Source organism: Centropristis striata, chromosome 5 (genome assembly GCF_030273125.1).
Source record: "Centropristis striata isolate RG_2023a ecotype Rhode Island chromosome 5, C.striata_1.0, whole genome shotgun sequence".
Classification (NCBI taxonomy): Eukaryota; Metazoa; Chordata; class Actinopteri; order Perciformes; family Serranidae; genus Centropristis; species Centropristis striata.
In genome coordinates, this window is record NC_081521.1 from 41,546,353 (window position 1) to 41,573,594 (window position 27,242).

Sequence of the window (27,242 nt, forward strand, 5' to 3'; positions counted from 1 at the left end):
CTTATTTTGACAGTCTTCTTGCAAATGCGGTGGTGGACTCTGCTAACACATCCTTGTGCTCTTATTTTGAAAGCTACATGTCCAATATTGTATTGTATTGTTATTAATTCTGTGTATTTTATTGTATTTTATTGCTGTTTCTTTTCTATCCTTTGTACGGTGTCCTTGAGTGCCAAGAAAGGCGCCTCCAAATAAAATGTATTATTTATTATTATGTGTTTGCTTTTATTTAGGCGGGTCTTACACTTTCTTACTGTAACGCCTCATGGTGTGTTATATTAACACTGAAAGTCGCCCGCCAGGCCTATAAAGCATATTAGTTGGGGTGGAGGAGCATAGATGAGCATGTGCAGTGTTATTTATAATTTTTTAAAGTGTCAAGTCAACTGCACGTGAGCAGTTTGTGCCACATATAACACAAAAACTTTTTTTCAGACATTTCCTTTTAATTTCCTCATGGTTTCAGTTCCCATTCAGGCGTTGCAAAAAAAAAAAAAAAAAAAAGCTGTGCTGAAACTGACACAAAAGACATGTTTTTATTGGCAATCCGCTTTCTTTCCTTTAAGGGGATCCAACATGGCAACAATGAACCCCATTCACTAGATATGGACACATTACATAACTCCATGTGCTGCTGGACAAGAAGCACTTTACTCAACACATCCACTCATGAATTAGCACAAAACACAACATAAACTACTAATCATGCACAACAGACAGGCAAACACACACACACACACACACACACAGAGCCAAAGCCTGCCAGTGCATTGCTGAAGGAATTCAGAGGGGGAGAAAATGAGAAAAGCCCCTCATTTTCACAAAAGAAAGAAACACACATCAGCTGAGAGTGCAGGTCTGAGAGGAAAGAGAAATAAATGAGGCCTTTCTGAGGCCCCACCATCACAACAAGAGACTGGTCTCCTAATACAGCTATTCTCAACCTTTGGGTCGGGACCCCAACTGGGGTCGCGAGATGATTTCTGGGGGTCGCCAAATCATTTAGGAAGTCAGCTCTGTCTCCACTGTGTTAATGTGTTAATGTGTTAATGTGTCTTAGTCTTTTTGGTCACTTAATGTCTTTTTTTTTGGTCATTTTGTGTCTTTTTTTGATCATTTTGTGGTCAATTTGTGTGTTTTTGGGTCATTTTGTGTCTTTTTTTGATCATTTTGTGGTCAATTTGTGTGTTTTTTGGTCATTTTGTGTCTTTTTGTGGTCAATTTGTGACTTTTTTGGTAATTTTGTGTCTTTTTTGGTAATGTGTCTTTTTTTAGTCATTTTGTGTCTTTTTTTGGTCATTTTGTGGTCAATTTGTGTCTTTTTTGGTCATTTTGTTTCCTTTTTTAGGTCATTTTGTTTCTTTTTTGGGTGATCCAAACTGTGCGTGTGAGATTGTGTTCAGTGAGTGGGGGTCACGGACAACATGCATGTTAAATTGGGGGTCGCGACTCAAAAAGGTTGAGAACTACTGTCCTAATAGACCTTGTGCTTTCTGGTATCTTATTTAGTGACAAAACTAAAGACACACGTAACACACCCGTTTTAACAGGTGAGCAGCCGTGACAACAATGTGCTGGATCCATGACATCAGCTCCAGTCATTGAGTTGGTGAATAAAATGAGTCAAAAGCTCAAAACATAACTGATGAGCATGTCTACACAGTGTTTACAGGCGGATAGACTCACGGTGGAGGGAGCGGGGAGTGGAGAGGTGTCAGCAGTGATCAGGTTGAGGATGACCTCCATGCTCGGGAGACGCATGCGCGCCACTTGAACCTGGTTCGTCTGGTTATCTGAGAGTTTGTTCCTCTGGAGACGCCCGTCGCCGGGGGAGACGGGCAGAGGGAGACCCTGGGAGGGAACTCATCACTCAGGACTCTTCTCCCAAACAAAGTCCACCACTTAACTCAAAGTCCACCGGACAAAGACTCCACTTGACAGAAAGAAAGACTTTTAGGAGTTACTGCTGGCTTGATTAAATATCCAGAATCCATCGAGTGTTGGGTCCCTCCAGCAGTGAACCGTGACTGTTGATAGCTGCAGAGTGTTGTGCTGCTGGCTCCTTAAAGCCCATGACCACGCTTCAGTGGCAACACACGCTCCGCCGTACACAGCAGAGAACCTATGGAGCAAACGTATATACGCTTCGATAAGCACAGCTCCCACAGACAGCATGCATTAGTGGCAGAACAAGGACTTCCCTGCAGCAGAGGGTCCGTCTGATGCCAGTTCGGGGCGACATAGCCGAGGCGGTTAATCGGATGAAGCCTCGCAGCGTTGGATGGAGGCTCGGCTGCAAGAAGGAAGGTTCACTATGAAGTTAAGTGTTCAAAGAGTCCGCTGGGGATAAAATCCTCAGAGGGAGAGAAGAGAGGCAGGAACCCAGAGGACGGATGTGAAGGAAGCGAGGGAGCAGACAGGAAGAAAAAGAACCCACCAGGAGCTGTCACTGGGAGGAGACGGAGCGAGAGAGAGAGGGAGCAGAGGGAAGAGGGGTTGTGAGAAGGCTTTGTGAGGGGAGGAGGGGGGGCTTTTCTTCTCTTGGAGTTTCTAGGCCAGCTCAGCTCCAAAACAGTGGCGAGCTCAGGCAGAAAGAAAGGGAGAAAGGGAGAAAAATCTTCCACTCCCGCCTTTCAATTATCACACAGTTTGATTGTCGCAGCCAATCAGTTTCCTGAGTGATCACGCAGTAATGAATCACCTTCCGCTGCCTGTGAGCGCTAACAAACTGGGCCGAAGGTTCCTGCTGACCAGTGACACAGAACTGCCTGAACTGTGTTTAAAGTGGTCTAAAATGTTCTGTCACGTATGTTGTATAACATGAAATACACAGATGCAAAGTTGGATAGTTTTGGTTTAATGTGGAGCTAAAGCTTACACCCAAGAAAAAAAACCAGATTACACAGTCATATGATGATTACAACACTGCTGTTCAAAACAGTGCATATGTGCACACATGACTATAGCTTATGACTGCGTCACTTCACGACTTAGAAGTGTTTCAACACTGCTGTAGTTATATGCTATAACAGGGAACAGTTAACAGGCACCACTAACTGGAGGAAAACTGTCACTATTGAATATAACTGTAGATAACCTAATTTTACAAGTAATAAAATGTCAACTTCATTTTCCAAGTAATTTTTATTAACAGTCTGACTTTGTCACCTTCCTTCAAACACATGCAAATTTATATTCAAATGCTCCCACAAACACATTTTTACAAGCTTTGTGTGCACTGTTCTCCAACATAAATCCTCAGTGTTTTTAATCAGTCACTTCAAAAAGTGTACAAACCAATTAGGGAGGAAAAGCAAAGCATGGTGCATAGGGGGTAAGGCAGGACAAGGGCTACTAAAGACCGGGGGGAGGGGGAGAGGGGAGAGGGGGGCATGAATACGGGCTTTAATGAGAGGGGGGGAGGAGTTAAAGGGACAGAGAGGAAGAGAGGAGGATTTAGGGAAAAGGCTGCTTATATAAGAGCAAAACCAACCTGCTCAGATGAGACGGCAAGTGTGTGACATGTGAAATAAATCAATGCAACACATGGCAACATCACTTGTTGAAGCCCATTGCAAAATAAAGTCACACACACACACGCACACACACACTAACCTGGTCTCACAGAAATCCGTGAAATAGCCACGGATTTCGCTTAACTTTTTGATTCATTGTTTCGGGACTGCTATGGTTGTTTAAATTGCTGTTGTTTTGGTCTTTTAAAACTTGTGTGTACATTTTTATGTTATGTGTATGATTTCTAGGTGAAGCACTTTGTGACTTCTGTCTGTGAAAGGTGCTATATAAATAAAGTTTACTTACTTACTTACTTCACTCTAAATCCGTGGAATAGCCACGGAATCACTCAAATTTCCGTGAAACTGACACGGATTTGGCTACAATGCAAGTTAATGACAGTCATATCCCGTGGCTATTCCATGGATATTTGTTCCTATTGGTTTGTTCCAAGTCACGTGACTTTCAAGGTCCCAGCGGTCAGAACAAAAAACATGGCGGACAGTTCTCTCATTTTTAGTGAAAAAATCAATATTTTGACTTAGTTTCTGCATAAAAATGGATTTTGATCACATTTCTAGCGAGAAATATATGTTTTATTTCCTAAATATTCACTCAGTGAATGTACATAATCACTTTGTATGTTGGAATAGCCACGGGATATGACTGGCATTAACTTGCATTGTGGCCAAATCCGTGTCAGTTTCACGGATTCCTGTGAGACCATGTTATTAAAGTCAGTATGCATCACATTCAGTGCATAGTGTAAAGTTACAAAAACTAAATTAGTTTGTACAAGGATTAGCAAACTAGAGGTTTTAGACAACGCCTCTACTTTTTGGCAATTGATTTATAAATCACCACTTAGTAAACACATGGCTGACTCTTACAGCTGGTCTGTGAGGAAATGCACTCAGAAAAAGCCAGCTGGGTGTCTGTTACCTTCTCCTCAGTCTAACATGTAGCTTCTACTAAATAAAATGATGTTTTGTGGTTGAACAATTTTAAAACATGTAGTTTAAGCATAAAATGCAACAATTTTAAATTTACTAGAATAATTTATGTTAAAACAACCCAATTTGCTTTGTGTTTTTCTTCTCTAAACTCGACACCAGCTGGGGTTATATAGGTTGACATTTATCTTTAAATTGCTGAATATAAAACTCTGTGTTTAAAAATGATTTATTTTCTGAATAATTACTATTATGTTCATTTTCATATGATAAAAATCTTCAAACCACTTCAACCTAACTTTGTTTTGTTGGCTCAGCACAATTAATTCATGTCCTGCACTATTTTTAAAAAGTAGAATATTACGTTAGTATGATACAATTACCCTTACAAATCTAGTTGGACTGAGCCCTGGTAATTAATGCATCATGTTGACAACATATTTACATTTTGTTCACTCAACAAAATAGTTTCTCGCGAAATTAAAGCATTTAATTTAGGTGGAAATTATTTCCATAATCTTATAACGTTCTGGGAACAAGTTTTTTTTTGGAGTGTGTACACAGGAACTAATAAAAGTTATATTTGTCATGAGGTTGTTGTTGTTTTTTTACTTAACTGTCAATCATTAGTCATTTGGGGAAAACCCATTCTGGATGTTCAGAGCAACAAGCTCCTTTCTGACATCACAGACATTCTTTGCTCTGCTCTGGTGTCATTCCAGCTCTGACGTCTCCTACGGAGGCTATGTGGCCCCTGGCAGGTCCTCTTAGTCCAGGAATACTCACTTAGCTTTCATCTAGACTCTCTCTCTGGTAGCAGGCCCTCATGAACTACACTACCGGTCAAAAGTTTTAGAACACCCCAATTTTTCCAGTTTTTTATTGAAATTCAAGCAGTTCAAGTCAAATGAACAGCTTGAAAGGGTCCAAAGGTAAGTGGTGAACTGCCAGAGGTAAATAAAAAAAAGGTAAGCTTAACCAAAACTGGAAAATAATGTACATTTCAGAATTATACAAGTAGGCCTTTTTCAGGGAACAAGAAATGGGTTAACAACTTAACTCTATGGAGTCTTGGGCTATTTTGTCCATTTTTGAATTCTTTTCATGTCTTTGTAAGTCATTTTGTGTCTTTTTTTGGTCATTTTGTTTATTTTTTTTTGTCATTTCGTGTCTTTTTTTGTCATTTTGTGTCTTTTTTTAAGTCATTTTGTGTCTTTTGGTGTCTTTTTTGTCATTTTGTGTCTTTTTAGGTCATTTTGTGTCTTTTTTGGTCATTTTGTGTCTATTTTTAGTCATTTTGTGTCTTTTTGTGTCTTTTATGGTCATTTTGTGTCTATTTTTAGTAATTTTGTGTCTTTGGGTGTCTTTTTAGTAATTTTGTGTCTTTTTTTGGTCATTTTGTGTCTTTTTTTAGTCATTTTGTGTCTTTTGGTGTCTTTTTTTGTCATTTCGTGTCTTTTTTGGTCATTTTGTGTCTTTTTTTAAGTCATTTTGTGTCTTTTGGTGTCTTTTTTTGTCATTTTGTGTCTTTTTAGGTCATTTTGTGTCTTTTTTAAGTCATTTTGTGTCTTTTGGTGTCTTTTTTGTCATTTTGTGTCTTTTTTTAGTCATTTTGTGTCTTTTTGGGTCATTTTGTGTCTTTTTTTAGTCATTTTGTGTCTTTTTTTGGTCATTTTGTGTCTTTTTTTAGTCATTTTGTGTCTTTTTGTGTCTTTTTTTGGTCATTTTTTGGTCATTTTTTGTCTTTTTTTAGTCCTTTAGTCCAACATAAAATGTGATTTTGAATCTTTTTTCTACTTTCAAAACACTATCATGCTCAATAAAGAATTTTAAATGTTGCAAATGTGCATTAATTTCAGAGTACACTGAGACATTAAACTGCATCATTTTCAATTAAATTCTGGAAAAGTTGGTGTGTTCTAAAACTTTTGACCGGTAGTTTAAATATATGTATATGCATACGGAGGCTATGTGGCCCCTGGCGGTTCCTGTTAGTCCAGGAATACTCACTCAGCGTTCAGGGTGACTCAGGACATCTAGACTCTCTGGTAGCCCTCATGACATAGCTCAAATAGCAGAGGGGCTCCGCAGTGACAAATCCACAGAGGGGGTACGTATACACATGTCCTGACAAGTGACTGATGCTTGGAAAGGAGATGTTGGCCTTAAGGCCTTTTTATTACCTTATTAGCGCCACATTACAGCAGCTGTGACTGGCCTTATGTGCCATTTCAATTGGCAGAAATGAGCGGAAGCTATGTTAACAAAGATGTTAATAGAATTACTAGAAAATTATTTATCTCTGCAATATATTATTATAATTAACCCATAAGAACCCACGGTGACACCCATGTACAAACACTTTAAATATTCTAGAACAGGGGTCTCAAACTCAAATAACCCGGGGGCCGCTGGAGGCAGTATCAAAAGGACCAAAAATACAACAACAACAACAAAAAGACACAAAATGACATTAAAAAAAAAACTAAATGACTTATAAAAGACACAAAATGATCAAAGAAGACAAAAAAATACTAAAAAAAGACACAAAATTATAGAAAAAAACTAAATTACTTAAAAAAGACACAAAAAAGACACACAATTAATTAAAAAAGAGACACAAAATGACCAAAAAAAGACACAAAGTTACTAAAAAAAGGACACAAAATGACAGAAAAAAACTAAATTACTTAAAAAAGACACAAAATGATCAAAAAAGACAAAAAAATACTAAAAAAAAGACACAAAATTATAGAAAAAAACGACATTACTTAAAAAAGACACACAATTAATTAAAAAAGAGACACAAAATGACCAAAAAAAGACACAAAATTACTAAAAAAGACACAAAATGACAAAAAAACAAACAAAACAAACATCATAAATATGTGTGGTTCACTTGGTCTGTGATATATCCCCCATGACTTTCCTTTATGGATAACTGGCTCTGGGTTCTTATGGGTTAAATTAGAAATTACATTTTCGACTCATATGATTTCTCTAACGGTGTTCCAATTTTATAGAGTGAGATTTCAAGTAATTATGCGTCTTGTACCTGACTGCAAATGAGACATTTTCTACAGAGACACATCTAGGATCAGACTTGTATTCCATGTAAAACAGATTTGAATTTCACTTACAATTAAGTTCATTTATTTAATTTACACCATGTGTGAATGTGTCAGGCAGGGTATTTGTGCAAATGGGTTCAGCAGAGATGCTTGAGATCCTTTTGTGGCGTTTCATTTAATAGGTTTGAGACAGATGTGCCATGCAGAAAAGAACATTGACCCAGTTTGATGAATAAATCACATTACAATATCTCTTTCTCTCTCTCATGCATTTTACGCATGTGTTAAGAGGACACGACCTGCTGAACTGGTGATGTATGAGGCCAATCCACCGCAGGCTGCTGATCTAGTTATATGACACTATGGCAGTATCATGTGATCTATAGTTGAACAGGGACTTACTATGTTTTCACTTATTTCCTATCATATATACACTACCGGTCAGAAGTTTTAGAACACCCCAATTTTTCCAGTTTTTTATTGAAATTCAAGCAGTTCAAGTCAAATGAACAGCTTGAAAGGGTCCAAAGGTAAGTGGTGAACTGCCAGAGGTAAATAAAAAAAGGTAAGCTTAACCAAAACTGGAAAATAATGTACATTTCAGAATTATACAAGTAGGCCTTTTTCAGGGAACAAGAAATGGGTTAACAACTTAACTCTATGGAGTCTTGGGCTATTTTGTCCATTTTTGAATTCTTTTCATGTCTTTGTAAGTCATTTTGTGTCTTTTATTTGTCATTTTGTGTCTTTTTTTAGTCATTTTGTGTCTTTTGGTGTCTTTTTTTGTCATTTTGTGTCTTTTTTTTGTCATTTTGTGTCTTTTTTTTGTCATTTTGTGTCATTTTCTTTGTCATTTTGTGTCTTTTTTTGGTCATTTTGTGTCTTTTTTTTTGTCATTTTGTGTCTTTTTTTTGTCATTTTGTGTCTTTTTTTGGTCATTTTGTGTCTTTTTTTGTCATTTTGTGTCTTTTTTTTGGTCATTTTGTGTCTTTTTTTTGGTCATTTTGTGTCTTTTTTTGGTCATTTTGTGTCTTTTTTTAGTCATTTTGTGTCTTTTTTGGTCATTTTGTGTCTTTTTTGTCATTTTGTGTCTTTTTTTAGTCCTTTAGTCCAACATAAAATGTGATTTTGAATCTTTTTTTTACTTTCAAAACACTATCATGCTCAATAAAGAATTTTAAATGTTGCAAATGTGCATTAATTTCAGAGTACACTGAGACATTAAACTGCATCATTTTCAATTAAATTCTGGAAAAGTTGGTGTGTTCTAAAACTTTTGACCAGTAGTGTATAATGTTACAATGTCGAATGTCCTTTTTTTTATAGATATTTCTTGGACATTTTCCAGCTTTATTTGACAGTGAGTAATAGAAAAGGGAAGACATGCAGGAAAGGGCTCAGACTGTCCTGATTACTTCATTTGCAACAGTTTTTTTTATCCTACTGCAATGAATGAAAAAACACCCAAAAAGTTTTTATGGAGACACAAAAACCCCAGAAGGTTAATGACTGTTCAGCACATTCAATTATGTTTTATATCTATTGAAAATGTCAATTGTAGTTTTATGGCCATGTTAACCTGCATTTCACTTTGGAATACATTAAGAATAAAATAATAATAATAATGTTATGATGTAACATCTGAATATTTTCCTACACGACACAGCAAAACTGCCTAAGAATGGAAAGCAGATGATGATTGCGCAAGTGGCAGAGCATTATTGGTATAAAAATTAAGACTAATGTGTTTTTAATAACTTTTATGCTTGTCTAGTTTATGTGTGGGCTGGGCTACATCCCCAAAAAATACTGGTGTAACTGTTGAAAATCTAGGATTTTTAAAACTCATCTTAAAACCTATTTTTATTCCTTGGCTTTAAACCACGCATGAGACTCTGCTCTTGTTTTTAGTGTTTTATGGTTTGCTTTTATTTATTGTTTTTTAAATTGTCTTTTAAAAAGCAATGAATCTATTTATTTTAGTGTTTATTTTCTGTTTTATTTATTTTATTGTCTCTTGTTCTGTTTGTTTATGCACAGCACTTTGTTGCGGCTGTTGTTGTTTTAAAGTGCTTTACAAATAAAGTTGAGTTGAGTAAAGTTGAGTTGAGATTTTTGGGTGACAGACAAAATAATAATTATATTATTTAGATAATGCTTGCCACTTGTTTCTAATGTGAGTGGTTTGTGAGTCACTTTGCCAATTCCAACTTTTCTAATGTTTTTTCCCCATTGCTTGCTATCAAAATGATGCACTTGTTCGCTTTTATGCCAGAAAACAAATAAAATGCGACTGCTTTGAAATTAAGTGCTGCCCCCTTTTTGTATCAAACCCTCACAGGTAATCAAAAAATTAATTGCTTTAATGCGCAACAATTTTCTGGTTTGAAAACAGAGGTGATGTGCATTTCTAAAGGACAACGATGTGACTGATGAGCAGAACAACGGACGTGAGATGTTCCCTCAGCCAGCAGATGGACGGCTGCAACAAGATTCTCATAATACATAATACTCATTGTGATTCAGAGGACACACTGTGGCTGAACTGGAGCCAGGCGGACGCTACACAGCCAGAAAGTTCTGGAAGAATCCAGAAGACAAAGGGAAGAGACTGGCTCTGATGGAACTGGACCAGGATTGGAGAAAGGGCGGATTGAATAAACATGATAAACAGAGAGAGAGCCATATAGAGGGATATAAAAATATAAAAAGCATACAACTTGAATTCAGTGGGAGAGCTACTGTTGGGACCACACTGCAAAAAAGCCAACTTGTATTTTTTGGCCTAAAACAGTGATTTAAGTTGGTAAAACTTGGAAATATAAATTATTGACATTTAGGGCAATAATGTAAGTTAGCACAACAAAGGAAGCCAGTTGTCTGCTCAAAAACAAGTTGGTGAGTTGTTGTTACTTATATCTTTAAGTTGGGGTTCACAACAAGGGACAATAGTTCTGATAACTCTTATTTCTTTGTTGGGAAATGCGGGAAAGTGGTGAAATTCAGTCATTAGCGAAAGCTAGCGGCTAACTGATGCTAGTGGCTAACTGATGCTAGCGGGTAACTGATGCTAGCGGCTAACTGATGCTCGCGGCTAACTGATGCTAGCAGCTAACTGATGCTCGCGGCTAACTGATGCTCGCGGCTAACTGATGCTAGCGGCTAACTGATGCTCGCGGCTAACTGATGCTCGCGGCTAACTGATGCTCGCGGCTAACTGATGCTAGTGGTGCTGCTTGTTACAGCTACAAGAGTAGCCATTAGCGTATCAAGGCTAACTCAAAATTGTGGTTGCAACATTAGCTGACAATGTAAAATTATAAGTTAGTACAATGTACAGTTGAGTTGACAAAAATCTGAATTCAGAGTCAAAAACAAAACTTAAAATATTTAGTTTAATTGTCCAACTTAAAATTTTCTGGAAGTTTGTTGCCTTGAAATTTTAAGTTCACCCAACTTTTCTTTTTTTGCAGTGTATATGAGGTTATAAGGCTGTCTAAAGATTTATTTTCGATGTATAGAATGAACCAAACCACAGTCCTCTCCATGTGATGGTAACTGTAACTGGTTTGGGGGTGGGAGAGGTTACGTAAAGGCAGAAGAGCGAGAGCTTTGTCTGCACGGACTAATTCAAGCCTGAGAGAGGAGACAACCATGACTCGGGGCTCGTTGAACAATCCCTCCCGATAAAAAGAAGCCCCCTGTCTGTCCTCTCTAGTCTCAGCTCCAGGATAATCAATGGCCCTATTAGCTGTTACATAAACCACTGGGCACGTTATACATAGGGGCCATTATCACTGGCGAGGTCAGAGAGCGTGAAACATCTTAGGAGCCAACTCCCATACTGGCAACAACAAGAGGCAGGCAGGAAGGACAACAAACAAACAGACGTCAACAACAACAACAATCCAGATAACTGTGTTATCAGTCCCATTCTATAGCAAAAAATGTCTGTAGATTTCACGGTGAAAAACTATTAAACCATGACAGTAAAAGACCGTAAAATGATAAATGGGTAAATTCAGTTTCAGTAACAATTAAACACTGTAAATGTATATATCAGCCAGAACAGTATTTTTACAGGTTTTAAATTAACAAAAAAAAAAACCATTACTCTATTACTGTAAAATACATTGGCACCGTGTTTGTAACAAAAAGCATCACTGTAATTTTTGCATTTATTTTTTGTAAAAATACTTTTTCTCACTGTTAAATGTACTAAACACCATATCTCTAACAGAAATATACTGTAATATTTAATGGTAAAATCTTTAATTTATGCAGCATTTATAAAGTATTTTCTGGTCAATTATATGTCAAATCTTTTGATGGAAAAACCTTTTATTTATACGGTAAAAAATGGAATAAATGCAACCTTAAACGTGAAATCAACAGTGTCAATATCTTTTTACCGTAATATTAGAAAAAAGTTGCACCGTATTTATTACGGCAAAGTTCTGGCAACCACAGCTGCCAGTTTTGTACCGTAAAAACAACGTTTTTTTTTTTTTTAAGTGTATGGCAAAAAATAGTTGGCCTTTATGGCGGCTGTTGTCAGCTTTTTTCAAGATGTTTCTGTATCGTGATATAAATCAGGATATAGATAAGGTTTGAGGTAGTTTAGAGCAGCTATTCTCAACCTTGGAGTCGGGACCCCAATTGGGGTCGCGAGATGATTTCTGGGGGTCGCCAAATCATTTTGGAAGTCAGCTCTGTCTCCACTGTGTTAAAGTGTTCATGTGTTTTAGTCTTTATGGTCACTTAATGAATGTTTTTTTGGTCATTTTGTGTGTTTTTTTTTATGTAATTTTGTGTCTTTTTTGGTCATTTTGTGTCTTTTTTTGTGTCATTTTGTGTCATTTTGTGTCTTTTTTTTGTCATTTGGTGTCTTTTTTGGTCATTTTCTGTCTTTTTTTTGTTCAGTGAGTGGGGGTCACGGACAACATGCATGTTAAATTGGGGGTCGCAACTCAAAAAGGTTGAGAACTACTGGTTTAGAAGGTGTATAAGTCCCGCTCAGCATACATTGTAGTCATAGTTATTGATATTTTAAAAATCCTTCATTCTTTGTTTTCTTTTGTGTGGCCCTAGTATATCACATCTGACTCAAACATGCAGCATTGTTTGGGTTAGAATTGAATGTATTTGTGCGTGAGGCAGAACAATGTGTGTCCACTGGTGGCGGCTGGTATTTGTTGGAGCTGCTTCTGTTTATACTCGCTCCATCCTGGTTATGCAACATGGAAACAGAAAGGGCACTGGCCCAAAATGTGTGAGTTTTGTCTGGCTGGATGATGTACAATACCCAGAGTACCATGGGCCCAACACACAGTGCCAGCCTATTCATAAGCAGGAAGATGGAGAATCTAGAACAAACAGTCCCAGCTTTTTGGCTCTGGAAGATTATTTGGTCTGGCCTCTGCTCAGCTCTTCTTCTTCCCTTCACCCAGACCCCACAGCACACATGGTGGCCCCCAGTTCAACCCGCTACCCGAGGAAAACAGACCCACTGGAGGGTTGGAGACCTGGTAAAGTTTTAGCAAGACTTCACTGTTTGGATTAGAGGACGCAGCAGATTTCATAACAGGGGACAGATAATGAGTACTGTTATTCTGCTAATAGGAAGTTCTCATCAGCTATTATCTAATAAAACTGTCAAAGAGCATTCTCTTGTTGCCCGTTCAGATTATCTAACAGTGTAATGGACTGTCTCATGTACTGAAGCAAACTTCCTAACTTAGCTCACAATCATCAATCAATCCAATCCAATCCAATCCCCTTTATTTGTATAGCACATTTAAACACAAACGTCTCCAAAGTGCTGTACACAAAATCAACAATAAAACAAACAATTCCATATACCAATCAGCAATAAATAATAAGTGTATAAATCTAAATGATGCCATAAATAAAACAATACAATCAAACAGATAAACATAGTAAAATAAAATAAAAGACGTAGTTAAAAGTAGTAAAAGAAATAAAAGAAATAAAAGACACAGAGGACCACAAAACTCACGCAGTGTTAAAAAGCCAAGGAATAAAAATGGGTCTTAAGACGAGAATCAGGAGCATAGAGGAGATTGTATCAAACTGGGATTTATTTGTGTGAAAGCTGAGTGATTCCCCCCTTGATCTCCATGTCTGATGTCTGCTAGTTGTGAAAAATATCTTATTATAATTATTTTGATATTGCAAATGTGACACGCTTCACAATACTGAAACCAATGATAATTTTTGCATTATTATTGTTATTTTCATTGAAAAACATAGAAAAATCATCATGGTGCAATTAACCCTCTATGGTACGGTGTTGCCCCCTTTTTTGGCCTGTCAGATTTCTACGATACATGTTTTTGAGTGATGGGATACTTTTAAAAAGAGGGAAGAGTCTAGGGAACCAATAGCAATGCTTTAATTTGTCACATGACCTCCAGGCGGCCATATTGAAACCCTTTTTTGCAGACTTTTCCAAAGGAAACAGTTTTACCATTTTGCGCCACAAAAAAACACTCAAACGTCGTTTCATGGCCCTTTTCCATCTGGAAAAAATATATTCCTACTGGTAGATGAGTAAACCTTCTTTTTTGATAGTTTCATTCAAGACATTCATTTCAATGGGTCGTTGGTTCAATGCTACAGACAAGAAACGGGTAAAAAAGTTCCTTTTATAATGTTTTTTAAATTTAAAATGTTTTGAATTGTTCCCTGTTGAAGCTACTGAATATTTTACACGTTTATTAAATAAATTATGTTAAAATTAATTTTAAAAACTTTTTTTCACTTGTGCACCGTTATGGTACAACAAACCCCAAAAACGTCCCAATTTTTTTTTTTAATTTTTAAAGAAAATTTCTTCAGAATGTATTAATTTAGTCTATTTTCAGACAAAAAACACTTTTTTTCCCCCAACTGGCATCATAATGCGTACCATAGAGGGTTAACAAAAATCTGTACCAAACAAAAAAATATTTCAATCCTGTAGAATAAAACTTGTAGCACCACAACGCTGACTTCAGAATCATATTTTGACACCAATATTGCTTTAAAAATAAATTGTGCCTCTTGTGATTTGATATTGCATCAGTCCATATTGCAATTTTAAAATAAAATGTAATTAATTGTGCAGCCCTATTTTCTGCCAGATCTACAAAAGATCTACTTCCAGCTATAGTAAATTCTAACAGTCTATAATACATGCAGCTGTATCAGGCTTGGTGGATTTCTATTCCAGGGATGAATGTGGATTATCATACCACTAAAACAAAAATCAGAATGTTACATTAAATGTGTATAACTATCAACGGTAACACTTTACAATAACCATCATTTATAAACCGTATATAGGCCATTTAGAATGGTAAACAGAAAATGTACTAATGTTGAACTATAATTCATAAATGCCAAATAGATGGTATATTAATGTCAGTTGATAGTAACTTTACCATTAACAAACAATGACATTATAATTATTAGTTTATTAATAGTTTTGCACTCATTTTAACATTTTTAACACCATATTAAGTATGTTAATGATTTTGAAATCATTCATATACCTTGAAGAAATTGGTTTAAAACATTTAACGATTAAATATGTATGTAAATGGTTAATAACTGGTTTATAAACAATCTATAAACATCACTTAGATGGTTATTGTAAAGTGGGTAACACTTTACAATAACCATCATTTATAAATGGTAAACAGATAGAATGGTAAATACATAATGTATTAATGTTGAACTAACTACATAACTTATAAATGCTTAGATATATGGTATATTAATGTAAGTTTATAGTTAATTTACCATTAACAAACAATTACACTATAATTATTGGTTTATTAATAGTTTTAGTTGCACTCATTATAACAGTTTTAACACCATATTAAGTGTGTTAATGATTTTAAAATGATTCATATACCTTTAAGAAATTGGTTGAAAACATATAACGATTAAATATGTATATAGCACTTTTTAAATGGTTAATAATTGGTTTATAAACAATCTATAAACATCACTTAGATGGTTATTGTAAAGTGTTACCCCATCAAACCACAGCGTTTCTCCACCAGGGGGAGCTAGAGCACAGAATATAACACAATGAGTGTCTCTGCTCTACGGACAGCTGACTGTTACTGCTCTGTCTTGCAAATTTCCTGACAGGTTTCCTGTCAGTAACCCTTCTTTTATTGCATTCTTTCATTATCACTACTGCGCTACCATGCAGCGCATTATGTTACATAATTCAGACCTGATGTGGCAGTCACAGGTAATGAGATCAGGGAGGAAGGGAGGATATGTCAAGGAGGTGGACAGAAGGGCGATGGTAGCCTTATATAACATCTCAAGACAGGAGATCATGACAAGAGATTAGAAAAAGTCATGAGAAGTCGTGCAGAAAAAGCCTATTTGTCATGTTACATCATTTCGGATGGAACATTTTAAATAAACACTTGCATTATTTGCCTGAACAAACACAAACAAACATACTACCAATGTTGTTTCAGTGTAAATTTCCAGTGGGAAAGTGAGATGCAAACAGTGAAAAAATGAAAGATTCCTCGGATTCCAACTGGCTGACACACATGAGAATGAGAGGATTGGTTTTGGGTTATTAGTGGAGACAAAATATGACGATATTTCCCAAGAGGTTGTGATCAGATTTGAATTGTGTGTGTGCATGTGTGTTGTAAGTGGGTCAGTGGAGCAGGGCTGAGCTCAGCGATCTATAGCCTCATCCATAATTCATCAGAATCACACAAATAATATAGAGTGAGCAGGGAGTGGCAGGGAGACAGAGTACGCCTTGTCTGAGTCTGGTTTCTCTGCTCTCCCTCGCTCAGAATCAGCAATTTCCTTTTGGAAACAATATGCTGACCTCTCTGAAAAAACAAATGCATCATGTCCAGTTCATGCATGAGGTGGACAGTTGTTTATTTTTTACAACACAAGTCAAAGTGATTTTCAAACCTGATTTTCAAAACAGACAATTAACCCATTGACGCCTAAAACTGCCTGTAAAACCTCTGATTGGTGATTTGAAAATCAGCCCCTAAAACCTGAAGTTTTTCTGGAAATTCAACAGAAGTGTCAACTCTCCTACTAAATAATAGATTTTTCAGCCTCTGTAGCAGATAGAAATGAAATTCAAAAAGTATTTGAGAGCTTATACAAATACTACAAAACGACGTAAACGCTTTCCAGGCTTCAATGGGTTAAAGCAGGGATTCCCAAAGTGTGGTGCGTGGACCCCTGGGGGTGCGCGAGATGAAAAATGTAATGGCGGTCTGATAATGACACAATTAATTTTTTTCCCCCCCACACAATAAAGATGTGTTATTAATTAATTAATAAATACAGGCTATTCAATTTTGTGTCATTTTTCTTTCATTTTTGCATCTATTTTGGTCATTTTTGCATCTATTTTTTGGTTGTTTGGTAATTTTTACATGTATTTTTGGTCAATTTGTGTCTATTTTGATAATTTTGTGTCATCTTTGGTCATTTTTGCATCTATTTTTGGTTGTTTTTGATCTTGTAATGAAGCGTAGAAGAAGTTATCTTCTTGTTCTTGTATCATTTTTCCAGCCTGTGTTATGATGACGGGTTGTGTTTTAGCTCCACGCTCATTTAAATTTGCTGCAATTTTTGTTCAACGCAGCTCAAAATATTATAACATTTTCCCAACTGATCTGCTTTCTGCCTCTGATCCTGAGCCTGTCATCATCCTCCACCTTTAATATGGCTATAAAAACTCTTATTGCATTTAGTTTTTTTTGAAGGTGTGGGGGATTGGGGGTGCATCAATCTGGTTGGGACATAGAAGGAGGTGCACGGCTAAAAAAGTTTGGGAACCGCTGGGTTAAAGCAGAACACTGTAGTCCGTATAAATGAAGCGAATCAGAGAAACAGTGGGTCAAAGGTGAGCAGAACCTCCTCACTGACTGACTGACTGAGTATGTGGCAATCCAGCAACGGCTGAGACAACAGCATAGTTGCACGTGTTGCCCACTAATGTCCTCTTTCACCCACACAAACACACAGCAGCCATAAGAGGAAGGACCAGCTGCAGGCCAGAAATAAATACACAAAGGATGACCCACAGTGACTCACTGCTGACATGTACACATTCATGCACATGACCTCATGCACACAAAAAAAACAACAAAAATATTCATTTGTAGGGGGGTACACTTTTTGTTTTTAAGGTCACAATTCAATTCAGTTTCTGATATCAACAATTTTTTTCCTCAGTGCTGTTAAAAGACTATCAACCAACATGACCTCAATCACCAACCAGCTCATTCAAGAAAACATTTGTGCACATTAAAAACATATATCAGAGACGTCAAACTCTGATTTGCTGCCAATTAGAATATTCTAACATAAATGATGCTAGCGTAATACAGCAGAGCGTCCCAAATGACCCTGCTAAATGCTACCGATAGCAGTAATTAGTCATTTATTTATTTATTGCAGCCATAAGGTGGAAATGTATTTATTTATTTATTACTCTTCCCCTCATTTTGTCCTGAGATTGTTTATTGTTTATGGATATTGCTGCTACCATCACACTGACAGAGGGAATTGTTTGGTTTATGTGCTGTCCTGCTTTTGTTTTGTTTGTTTGTTTTGTTTGTTGTTTTGTTTTTGCTTTGTCTCGTGCGCTGTCTGACTGGAGACTGCAAACTGAATTGCCCTATTTGGGATAAATAAAGTTGTTTGAATTGAATTGAATTGAATTGAATTGAAAAAGGCAAAATGTTTTAGAACAGATGACTTGATGGAGGATTTTTCAGTTCTATTCTCATTTTTCTGAGTCAGAACGTGGCGAGTTGTTCGGTGCAGCTAACGGTTAGCTACGCTGTCTCTGCTCTGAAGTGATTTTTCTTTTAAAATCCCTTCAGACACACGTCAGTGTAGATGTGTTGCCGTTGGGGCGTCATCTCGTCATTATAACACTTATTTTGTAAACAGAAAAAGTATAAATTTGCTAAAAACACCAAATAAAAACCCAACCAGCTGGTATTATCTGTAGAAGGGATCAGATGTGGCAAATCCACTTCTCAAGGAGTGGAATATTAGTCTGCATGACTTTTTCTTTTTTTACTGAGATATATTAATAAATTTAAATGCCCTTGAATGGTGAACTTGACCCATGCTGGTGCAGACATCTGTCTATTAATAGCAGCAGGGAAGCAGGCAGAGAGCTGCCGCCTCCTTCCTCATCCAGACCAGATTAGAAACCAGTAAAACTGAAGGATGGCTTCAGACTCACAGCTTTATCTCCCCATGACCCCGTCCATCCTGCTGATCAACACATTCATCCTTCAAACATTCCATCACCCCATTTCTCTTTTCAGCCCTTCACTTAATCCGTCCTTTCATACAATCACACCCCCATCAGGGTTTAACTCACAAATTAGCTTGTTATGCATCAACTGTGAAACCGTGATGTGTGTTAGTGTGTGTGTGTGTGTGTGTGTGTGTGTGTGTGTGTGTGTGTGTAGCCGCCTAAACATGTTCCCACTGGTGTGAATGCTAATAGCAACCAGCACCGGATAAGGGTGTTGGCCGATATGTATAATGAGATATGAATATTCATCAGCCTAATTAAACAGGCTGGCTACACTTCAAACAGTTGGGAGGAGAGTTCAACACACACACACACACATGCACGCCTGCACACACTAAAGATAAGCATCTGAATAAAGGCCACCTTCCAGATTTAACACGGTAAAACAAAACATTTATATGAATCTATTTACATTGTGTTGTTGATTCTCTTTGAAGTGGAAGACAGGAGTCCCAGTGCAGCCTGTAAACTGTCACTTCTTGACTGAAACTGCCACACAATTCACAACCGTCTCCGTATGTCATTCAGAGGACTTTTTTTTTAATTTAAATGAGTCAGATGAGGAAGAGGAAACAGCAGTCTCAAACTCAAATTACCTGGGGGCCACTGGAGGCAGTATCCAAATAACAAAAAAAAGACACAAAATGACAGAAAAAAACTAAATTACTTAAGAAAGACACAAAATAATCAAAAAAAGACTGAAAAAACACTAAATGACTTAAAAAAGACACAAAATGACCAAAAAATACACAGAATTACCAAAACAGACACAAAATGATCTTAAAAAGACACAAAAGTACCCAAAAAAAGACAAAATGACCAAAAAAGACTAAATTACTTACAAAAGAAACAAAATGACCAAAAAAAAAACACAGAATTACAAAAAATATATATAGGCCTATACAAAATATTACGAAAAAAGACACAAAATTATTTAAAAAACACACAAAATTATTATTTTTTTAAAAGACACAAAATTATTTTTTAAAAAAAGACACAAAATTACCACAAAAAAAAGACACAAAATTACCAAAAAAGTAATTAAAGGGACCTTCCCCACACAACACGGTAAAGTACCATACCTATAAAACTCACATTAAACTTTCATATCAAGGTGGGGGCCACAAAATATCATCATGAGGGCCGCAACTGGCCCGCAGGCCGCAGGTTTGAGACCCCTGATCTACAGCAATGAGATCTAAGCGCCAGGGAGCCATTCCAACATCTCCTGTGTGGCCGTGACATTTGAAAGGCTTGACGACGAATGAGAAAATGTAATTACGATGTTTAGAACAACAGTTTTCAGTTTTGTGGAATTACGCAGGAGTTTAATTTTGGACACGTTGTCCCGGCTAAGAGGCTGTTCCTCTGCCAGACAGGCTGCACTGTAAAACATAATCTGTTTAATTTACGGAAAAATACCGGCAGCTGTGGTTGCCAGAATTGAGTGGATTGTCTATTCTAAATTTAAATGTAAATATCAGCAAAAACGAATTTAGACTGAATAATAATTATTATTTTTAGGGTAATTGTGTCATTTATTCACACATCATGGTGTTTCTCCATAAATTTGTGTGAAAATGTTATATTTTTACAGCAAAACTGTGTGTTTCTTCCAGTTTATTACGTAAAAAGTAAAAGGTTTGTGCCATTCTTTGATTTATGGTAATTAATCTCTTCTTAAAACCCACCTCTTCTCGTTGGCTTTTAACAGCACGTAGAGTGTTGATTTTATGTTGATTTTATGTTGATTTTATGTTGATTTTATGATTTTTTGTTTTTATTGTATTCATGCATATTTTATTTTGTGCGGGCAGTACATTTTACATTTTATTTTATTTATTTTTATCCCATTTTTAATTTATTTTATCTTATTGCATCTTACTGATCTGTTGTTTACTACATCTCTTTGTATTGTGTTAAGTATTTATTGTTTGTGCAGCACTTTGGAAACCTTGTGTTTGCTAAAATTGTGCTATATAAATAAAGGGGATTTACGGTAATTAATGGTGTCTAATACGGGGATGTACAATTTTTAATTTTACGCCCCATTTCTGATGTATTTGACAGAGTTTTACTGTTATTTCTACAAACATTTTTTACAGGCTGATGAGAGATCAGACGGTGAACCGGAGCACTGAGCCGCTACGGTAACGCCGCTACAGCCTCTTTGAACATCACCCTGTTACCATGGAGACGGGCAACCCGCTCTGCTGTCTGAGCACTGGACACACATGAGACGGAGAGACATGAAAGGAGAGGGAGAAGTGAAGAAAGACATGAAGTAAGACAAACAGTGAGAAGGTTAAGGGTGGAGGGAAAGAAAGAAAGAGAGAAGGAAGAAAGAAAGACAATAGTAGAATTGAAGCACAGCAATAAGAAGCAGTGCAGCAGCTTGTTCTTCTTTCTCAGAGTTGTGTTTGATTACAGACAAATATGTACAGACAGGTAATAAAAGGGACAACTTCAATAAATGAGTGGTGAACTAATGCACATGAGTATAAAAATTAAGGATGGCACGATACCATTTATAAATATCTGCTGATACCAGCACCAATACCATGATTCTCCCTTAAGCCAGCTGTTCTCAACCTTGGGGTCGGGACCTCAATTGGGGTCGCGAGATGATTTCTGGGGGTCGCCAAATCATTTTGGAAGTCAGCTCTGTCTCCACTGTGTTAAAGTGTTCATGTGTTTTAGTCTTTTTGGTCATTTTGTGTCTTTTTTTTTGTCATTTTGTGGTCAATTTGTGTCTTTTTTGGTCATTTTGTTTCCTTTTTTTGCTAATTTTGTGTCTTTTTTGGTCATTTTGTTTCCTTTTTTTGCTAATTTTGTGTCTTTTTTGGTCATTTTGTTTCTTTTTGGGGTCATTTTGTGTCTTTTTTGGTCAATTTGTCTTTTTTTGGTCATTTTGTTTCTTTTTTGGGTGATCTGAACTGTGAGTGGGGGTCACGGACAACATGCATGTTAAATTGGGGGTCGCGACTCAAAAAGGTTGAGAACTACTGCCTGAAGCAACTAAGATGTTAATAAAAACCCAGAAAAAATCAGATTCCATTTTGCTAAACCTGGCCATCTACAAACATCATGCTCAAAATGTAAAACAACGACTCCCCTAAAGGAAGAAATGTATCGCCAACAACAATACCTCAATATAACACTAACTGTTAACGTGACACATGCTGCTCACCTCTCTAAACTTAGTGAAGCATTTACGTAATAGTTCAGGATTATGGATCGGACAATAGCTTTTATTTTTCGGATATCTGATCCAGTGATTTTGGCTTCTATCTGCCTGATACCGATACTGAATATTGGATTGGAGCATCTCTATAAAAAATGCTGTGAACCATATGCTTTGGTGTTCATAGTCACTAGATGTGATGTATTGTTATTGTACAACAAAAAAATAAGTTAAGTAAGTAAGTTTTGATCAATGTATTAAGGTCCTGTGCGTTGTACAAATTTGAGCTATAGGCTCAGGTTGTATCCATTGGCCGACACCTAAAATTACTCAATGTCCTCCAAGATCAATTCTTCGTTGTATACAGTTACAATTTATCTATAGTTTGTCAAACTGAGTGTCAATATTGTAATGTTAACTATTCTATAGACACCAATTTTTTGTTTATACAATATCTCATTGTACACAAAAGGAACCCAGAATGTGTACATTGTATAATAGTTTAATTATGCAACAAAAGCTAGTTTATATTAAAAAAGAGCATTCTCATTCTACTGCACTTTCAAAATAAAAAAAGTAATTGTGCACAAAAATGAGAAATGTGAAAAATACAAAAATAATACAAAAATACTAAAATAATTGTTATTGTTGGTAAGTCTTATTGTTTCAATCAATGTATTTGTATCTTCCAATTACACTTAAATTGTATTTCTATGATTAAAGAAGCTAAAATAAAGGTTTTGAAAGCTTAAATATCATCTTTGCCGCTCTTTAATGTGCCCCTGTGATTAAACACTGGCCCCTCCTTGGCCCCCCCAGTAAAACTGGTCTAGAACCGCCACTGGTTTAGAGACTCTATGCTGAGGAACTCCGGAGCTGTTCTGGTGCCTCGTGGTGGCCTAACACCCTAATCTGACAGCCCTCTGACTACTAAGTACTAAGTACACACACATGCATACATAAGTCATTTAAGAAAGGAGAGAACAGGAAAAAGGGCCAGAACAGGAGATCCATTGTGTTTAATTCACAGTCAATATTGCTGTTTGTTCTTCTGATCAATGACTGTCTCCCTGCGGCTCTCGTCGCCCACACACACAAAACACACTGTCTCCCACACAAACCACATCTAATTCAGTGTACAGGAGGAAAAAAAGTAGGCAAGGCAATATTTACAATGGTCATAAAAAGATAAAGGAAAGAAAGGAGGAGCATTGTGTTTGTCTGATGAAAGATAGAAGACTTGGAAAATGACTAAAGGACACATAAGACACATTACACAGCACAGAAGGGTGATTAAACGTTTAAAAATATTTTTTTTATGCGTCTTCTCTGAAAGTAAGTACAAAACCACAAGCCACAGATGTGCCAAACCCATTAGCCGCCTTACCCGACTTCCTCCTCTAACTGGTAATAAGGTCTCTTAATGTCAATAACTCTGAACCGCAGAGAGTCATGATGGTGCATTGACATCAGCAACTCACACACACACACACACACACAGTGCTGGAAAAAAACACTTTGCTACAGGCTGGTGGTTGGCAAACACAGCAGTGTGGTGACATCACCTCCATGCTTCATCACATCATGGCTGCAGCTCTCTCCCTGCAGAGAGTCAATCGAAACTCAGTTGTTTGATGACACACAGGTTTAACCGCGTGCTGCTGTGTTTACTGGGACTGGCAGTCTGTGTTGGCAGAGGTTTGAAAGTACTGTACAGTGATCATATGCAGCCCTGTTGGTATTTATAGAAAGTGGATGTGACAGAGCAATAACCGTGTTTGTCTTTTAGAGCAGGGGTGTCAAACTCTGGCCCGCGAGGCAATACCAAATTATTATCTTATTATTGTACTATAAAAGCTGACCCGCCCGTATTATACGGCACATTTACCGCTAAAACTACAAATCCCACAATGCCCTGCTGTTGTTTTGGCGCATCAATCAGGACAGGACCCAGAAACGCTCCTCTGTGACAGTCGTCATAGCAACCTCAAGCTAGAGCTGTCTCCCAGCTACCCCTTCCCAAAAATGGAGGAAAGAAAGGCAGAATTTATTATTAACCTGTTGAAAAACTTTATTTTGATATTTAAATCAGAAGGATGCAAATAGAAAAGAGGCATACGATTTTTATTTAATTTTTATTTAATAAATTAATGACATTGATGTGTTTTTTATTTGAAATTAGATTTTGCATGTCTGCACTATTTAGTTATATATTGTATGTTTATAAGCGTTGCTGGTTCCATATTTAATGTTAAAGCAAAACATGTTTGGTATATATTAAAAGGTTTATTTGTTCAATGTTGGCCCGCGATTTTATTCAAGTTTTACATTTTGGCCCATTGTGTATTTGAGTTTGACACCCCTGTTTTAGAGCTTTTAAAATAACTCAATGTCACTATGATAGTTCCAGGACGAGCTGTAGTGTCCGGCTACAAAGGGCACCAATGCTTTCATCAACACACAGCCGGTAGCCTGGGGACGTGAGAGACAATGAGAGAGCAATGATGAGGACGTTAGAGTAGCAGGGACGGAACAAGCCTCAGGGGACCAGGTGATGCTCGCCGCCTCCCACTGACACTTCCCCACACAGCTCTCTTACAGAACAGCACCGGTGGAAATACAAAAAAAGGACCAAATCCTTAGTAAGCGCTTTCAAAAATAGAGAAATACATTCTTCTTTTTACAAATACAGGGTTTTCCCTTCCATTATAAGGATTCATTGCAACACCCAGGCCACTTTGAGCACCACCCGAGCCGGATGGATGTAAAAGTAATGTGGAGACAAACTGAGGCCCCGTTCACACCAGGACGCTCGCGGGTGAAAACGGCAAAATATTTTATGTGAAGTGCCTTTCGTTTAGACAGTGACGGCGTTTTGGGGGCTTAAAGACGCAAAAATCTGAAACCACCCTCCAAAGTGTAAAAGTGTAATCCTCTCCTCCGTAGCGTGTCGTCTACACTGACAAGACACAAAACTCTGATCTGATCTGCTCACGTCACGTATGTGTTTACGTCACATACATGCTCCAGGACAGGAAATAAAGAAACGTGGGATTATTTCCATGGTGGGACCTTCAAGCTGCTCTGGCAGCTCTAATAAACTTACAGGAGTCTTTCCACCAAATGTCCAGGATATGTACAGATAGTATTAGTGAACAGAGAAGGATCTGGAATTACCTCCATCACATTCTGGATGCAGCGATTGGTGGGAGGAGCCAGACGGCTGTGAACGAGACCTGGGAGATCTAGTGATGGAGGAGAACTTTGTGGAAGGAGTAGCTGATGGAAATGTGTGGCGTGAAAACTTCTGCATGCCCAAAGATGCTCTTATGGCTTTAAGTGATGCCGCCTGGCTGCATACAATCACATTCACACACTTTTGCGTCACCGTATGCAGCAGATTTCCTCCTGAAAACGCTCGTCTAAACGAGGAATAAAAAGTGAAGACGAGACGCCACTTTAGTGTCTTCTGTTCAGACCGTCCTCGTGTGAACGGGGCCTAACAGACCCAGTTGTTGTAGTTGGTCCCCAGTGGATTGTTTGGTTCAAGCTTTTTGGGTGCTGTTAATTAATTAATTAAAATAATCAGTGGCTTTCCCAAATTGTACACAATTGTGGTAATAATCATGGTCCAAAATTGTGTTGAATTGCATATTTATTTTTGGGAAAAAAAACATTATTTAAATGGGGAAGGACTCACAAACCCCCTCTGCCAAATATTTGCACCTTAAACTTACACAAAGCTACGGAAAACACTGAAATCCTAATGAAATGGCACCCTGTATTATAAATCTGACAGTACAAAACAAATTTCTCATGCAAAATTATACAATACAAAACTCACAAATGTATGTAGAATTTGAGGCTCTGTTAATGCAATTAATATGTTTAATCCATTATCTATAATTACTTCAACAAACCTACATACATTTCTTTCTTTTTTTTTAAAAAACTAAGCAACATTTCTCTTTTTGCTCTCCAAAAATAGCACACCATTTCGAAACGCTTTTCCATTTTTCTATAATGCACTAGGATTATCATTCATTAACCCACATTCTAATTCATTCTGCCAAATCAATTATTTTAGGTGTTCAATCCAAAGGTCAACACAATCATAATCAAGTTAACTGCACAGATTAATTAAATTTGTTTCCTTATTATGCAACATAACGCTTTTTCATGGTTCTTTTTTAATAACACGAGGTGAAATGATGTTGCTCTAATTAATAAATCTAACCAGTATTTTAATGTTGGCATATTTAAACTCTTTAATTCTCTAAGGAACAGTCTGATCAGAAAACAAGACCCATACATAACACGAGCATATCTGCCTGTCTTTGACTTGACCCAGGTACAGAAATAACACATTAAATTAACTCAGGGCACCAGAGGATACAAACTCCCAGAACCTCTTCATGTGATACAGAACTTCTCCTCTACACAGTGTGTGCAAACTAACCCATTTCCAAGAGGCCTTCCTTTTTAATTTTCTCTTTTTAATCTATGTTAATCAATGTGATTAGCTGATTTTGAGAAGTTATAATTATACGAAGACAGGATACGGAATCGACAAGCCAAATTTAATTCCACTGCTTAATATACTGAGCTCAAAATAAATCAAAGTAATTCCAGTTTTACTCTAAATACAGCTGCAGGATTCCAGCTCGACTGAATGTTGTTTCTCTGAATCGTTTAGCTATGATGCACTTTGTTTTGAGACGGTTATTGCTGCAGGAGAGCACATTTGCTATTGCTATGAGATGCTATTTCTGACATGCAAGAGAAAAATATGGTGATAGACAAAAGAAGACAAAGGATGAGGAGCGAGACAGGTGGACATGTGGAGATGCAGCCTGGGGGACAGACACGGGGTCATCTATCTGAGGTCAATGAAGCTCAGCAGACGGCCTGCAGGAGGAAGTTCTGCTCTCCAAAGACAAACAGGCGCTCTCACACGCTAACATGCTATGATGCTATGAGCCTCAAGGCTTGGCTTCTGTTTCAGTCTTAACCCACCAGAGCCTCCTCTCTCCTCTCTGGTTCTCCCCCAGTCTCCTGTCTTAAACTAATCTTCCATCCTGACACTAAACATTTTGTACCTTGCAGCCTCTCTCACTTCCTCTATCTGTTCCTGCTCCTGTTTCATCTCTCCATCCCTGCAA

The 27,242-nt window shown here is 37.2% G+C and overlaps 1 protein-coding gene across 5 annotated transcripts in view; it reads right to left on the reverse strand.

Moving 5' to 3' along the window:
* The window catches only part of tmcc1a (transmembrane and coiled-coil domain family 1a), an 81,954-nt gene that overhangs the window by 17,816 nt on the left and 36,896 nt on the right, over positions 1–27,242 (reverse strand). The window contains exon 1 of one of the 5 annotated variants that reach the window (XM_059333894.1): positions 1,687–3,313. The exons of the other annotated variants lie outside the window; for them this stretch is intronic. Coding sequence (XP_059189877.1) covers positions 1,687–1,761 — 75 coding nt within the window. The 5' untranslated portion in view covers positions 1,762–3,313. Of the gene's footprint in view, positions 1–1,686; positions 3,314–27,242 lie in introns of those variants that run through there. 5 annotated transcript variants of the gene reach the window in all.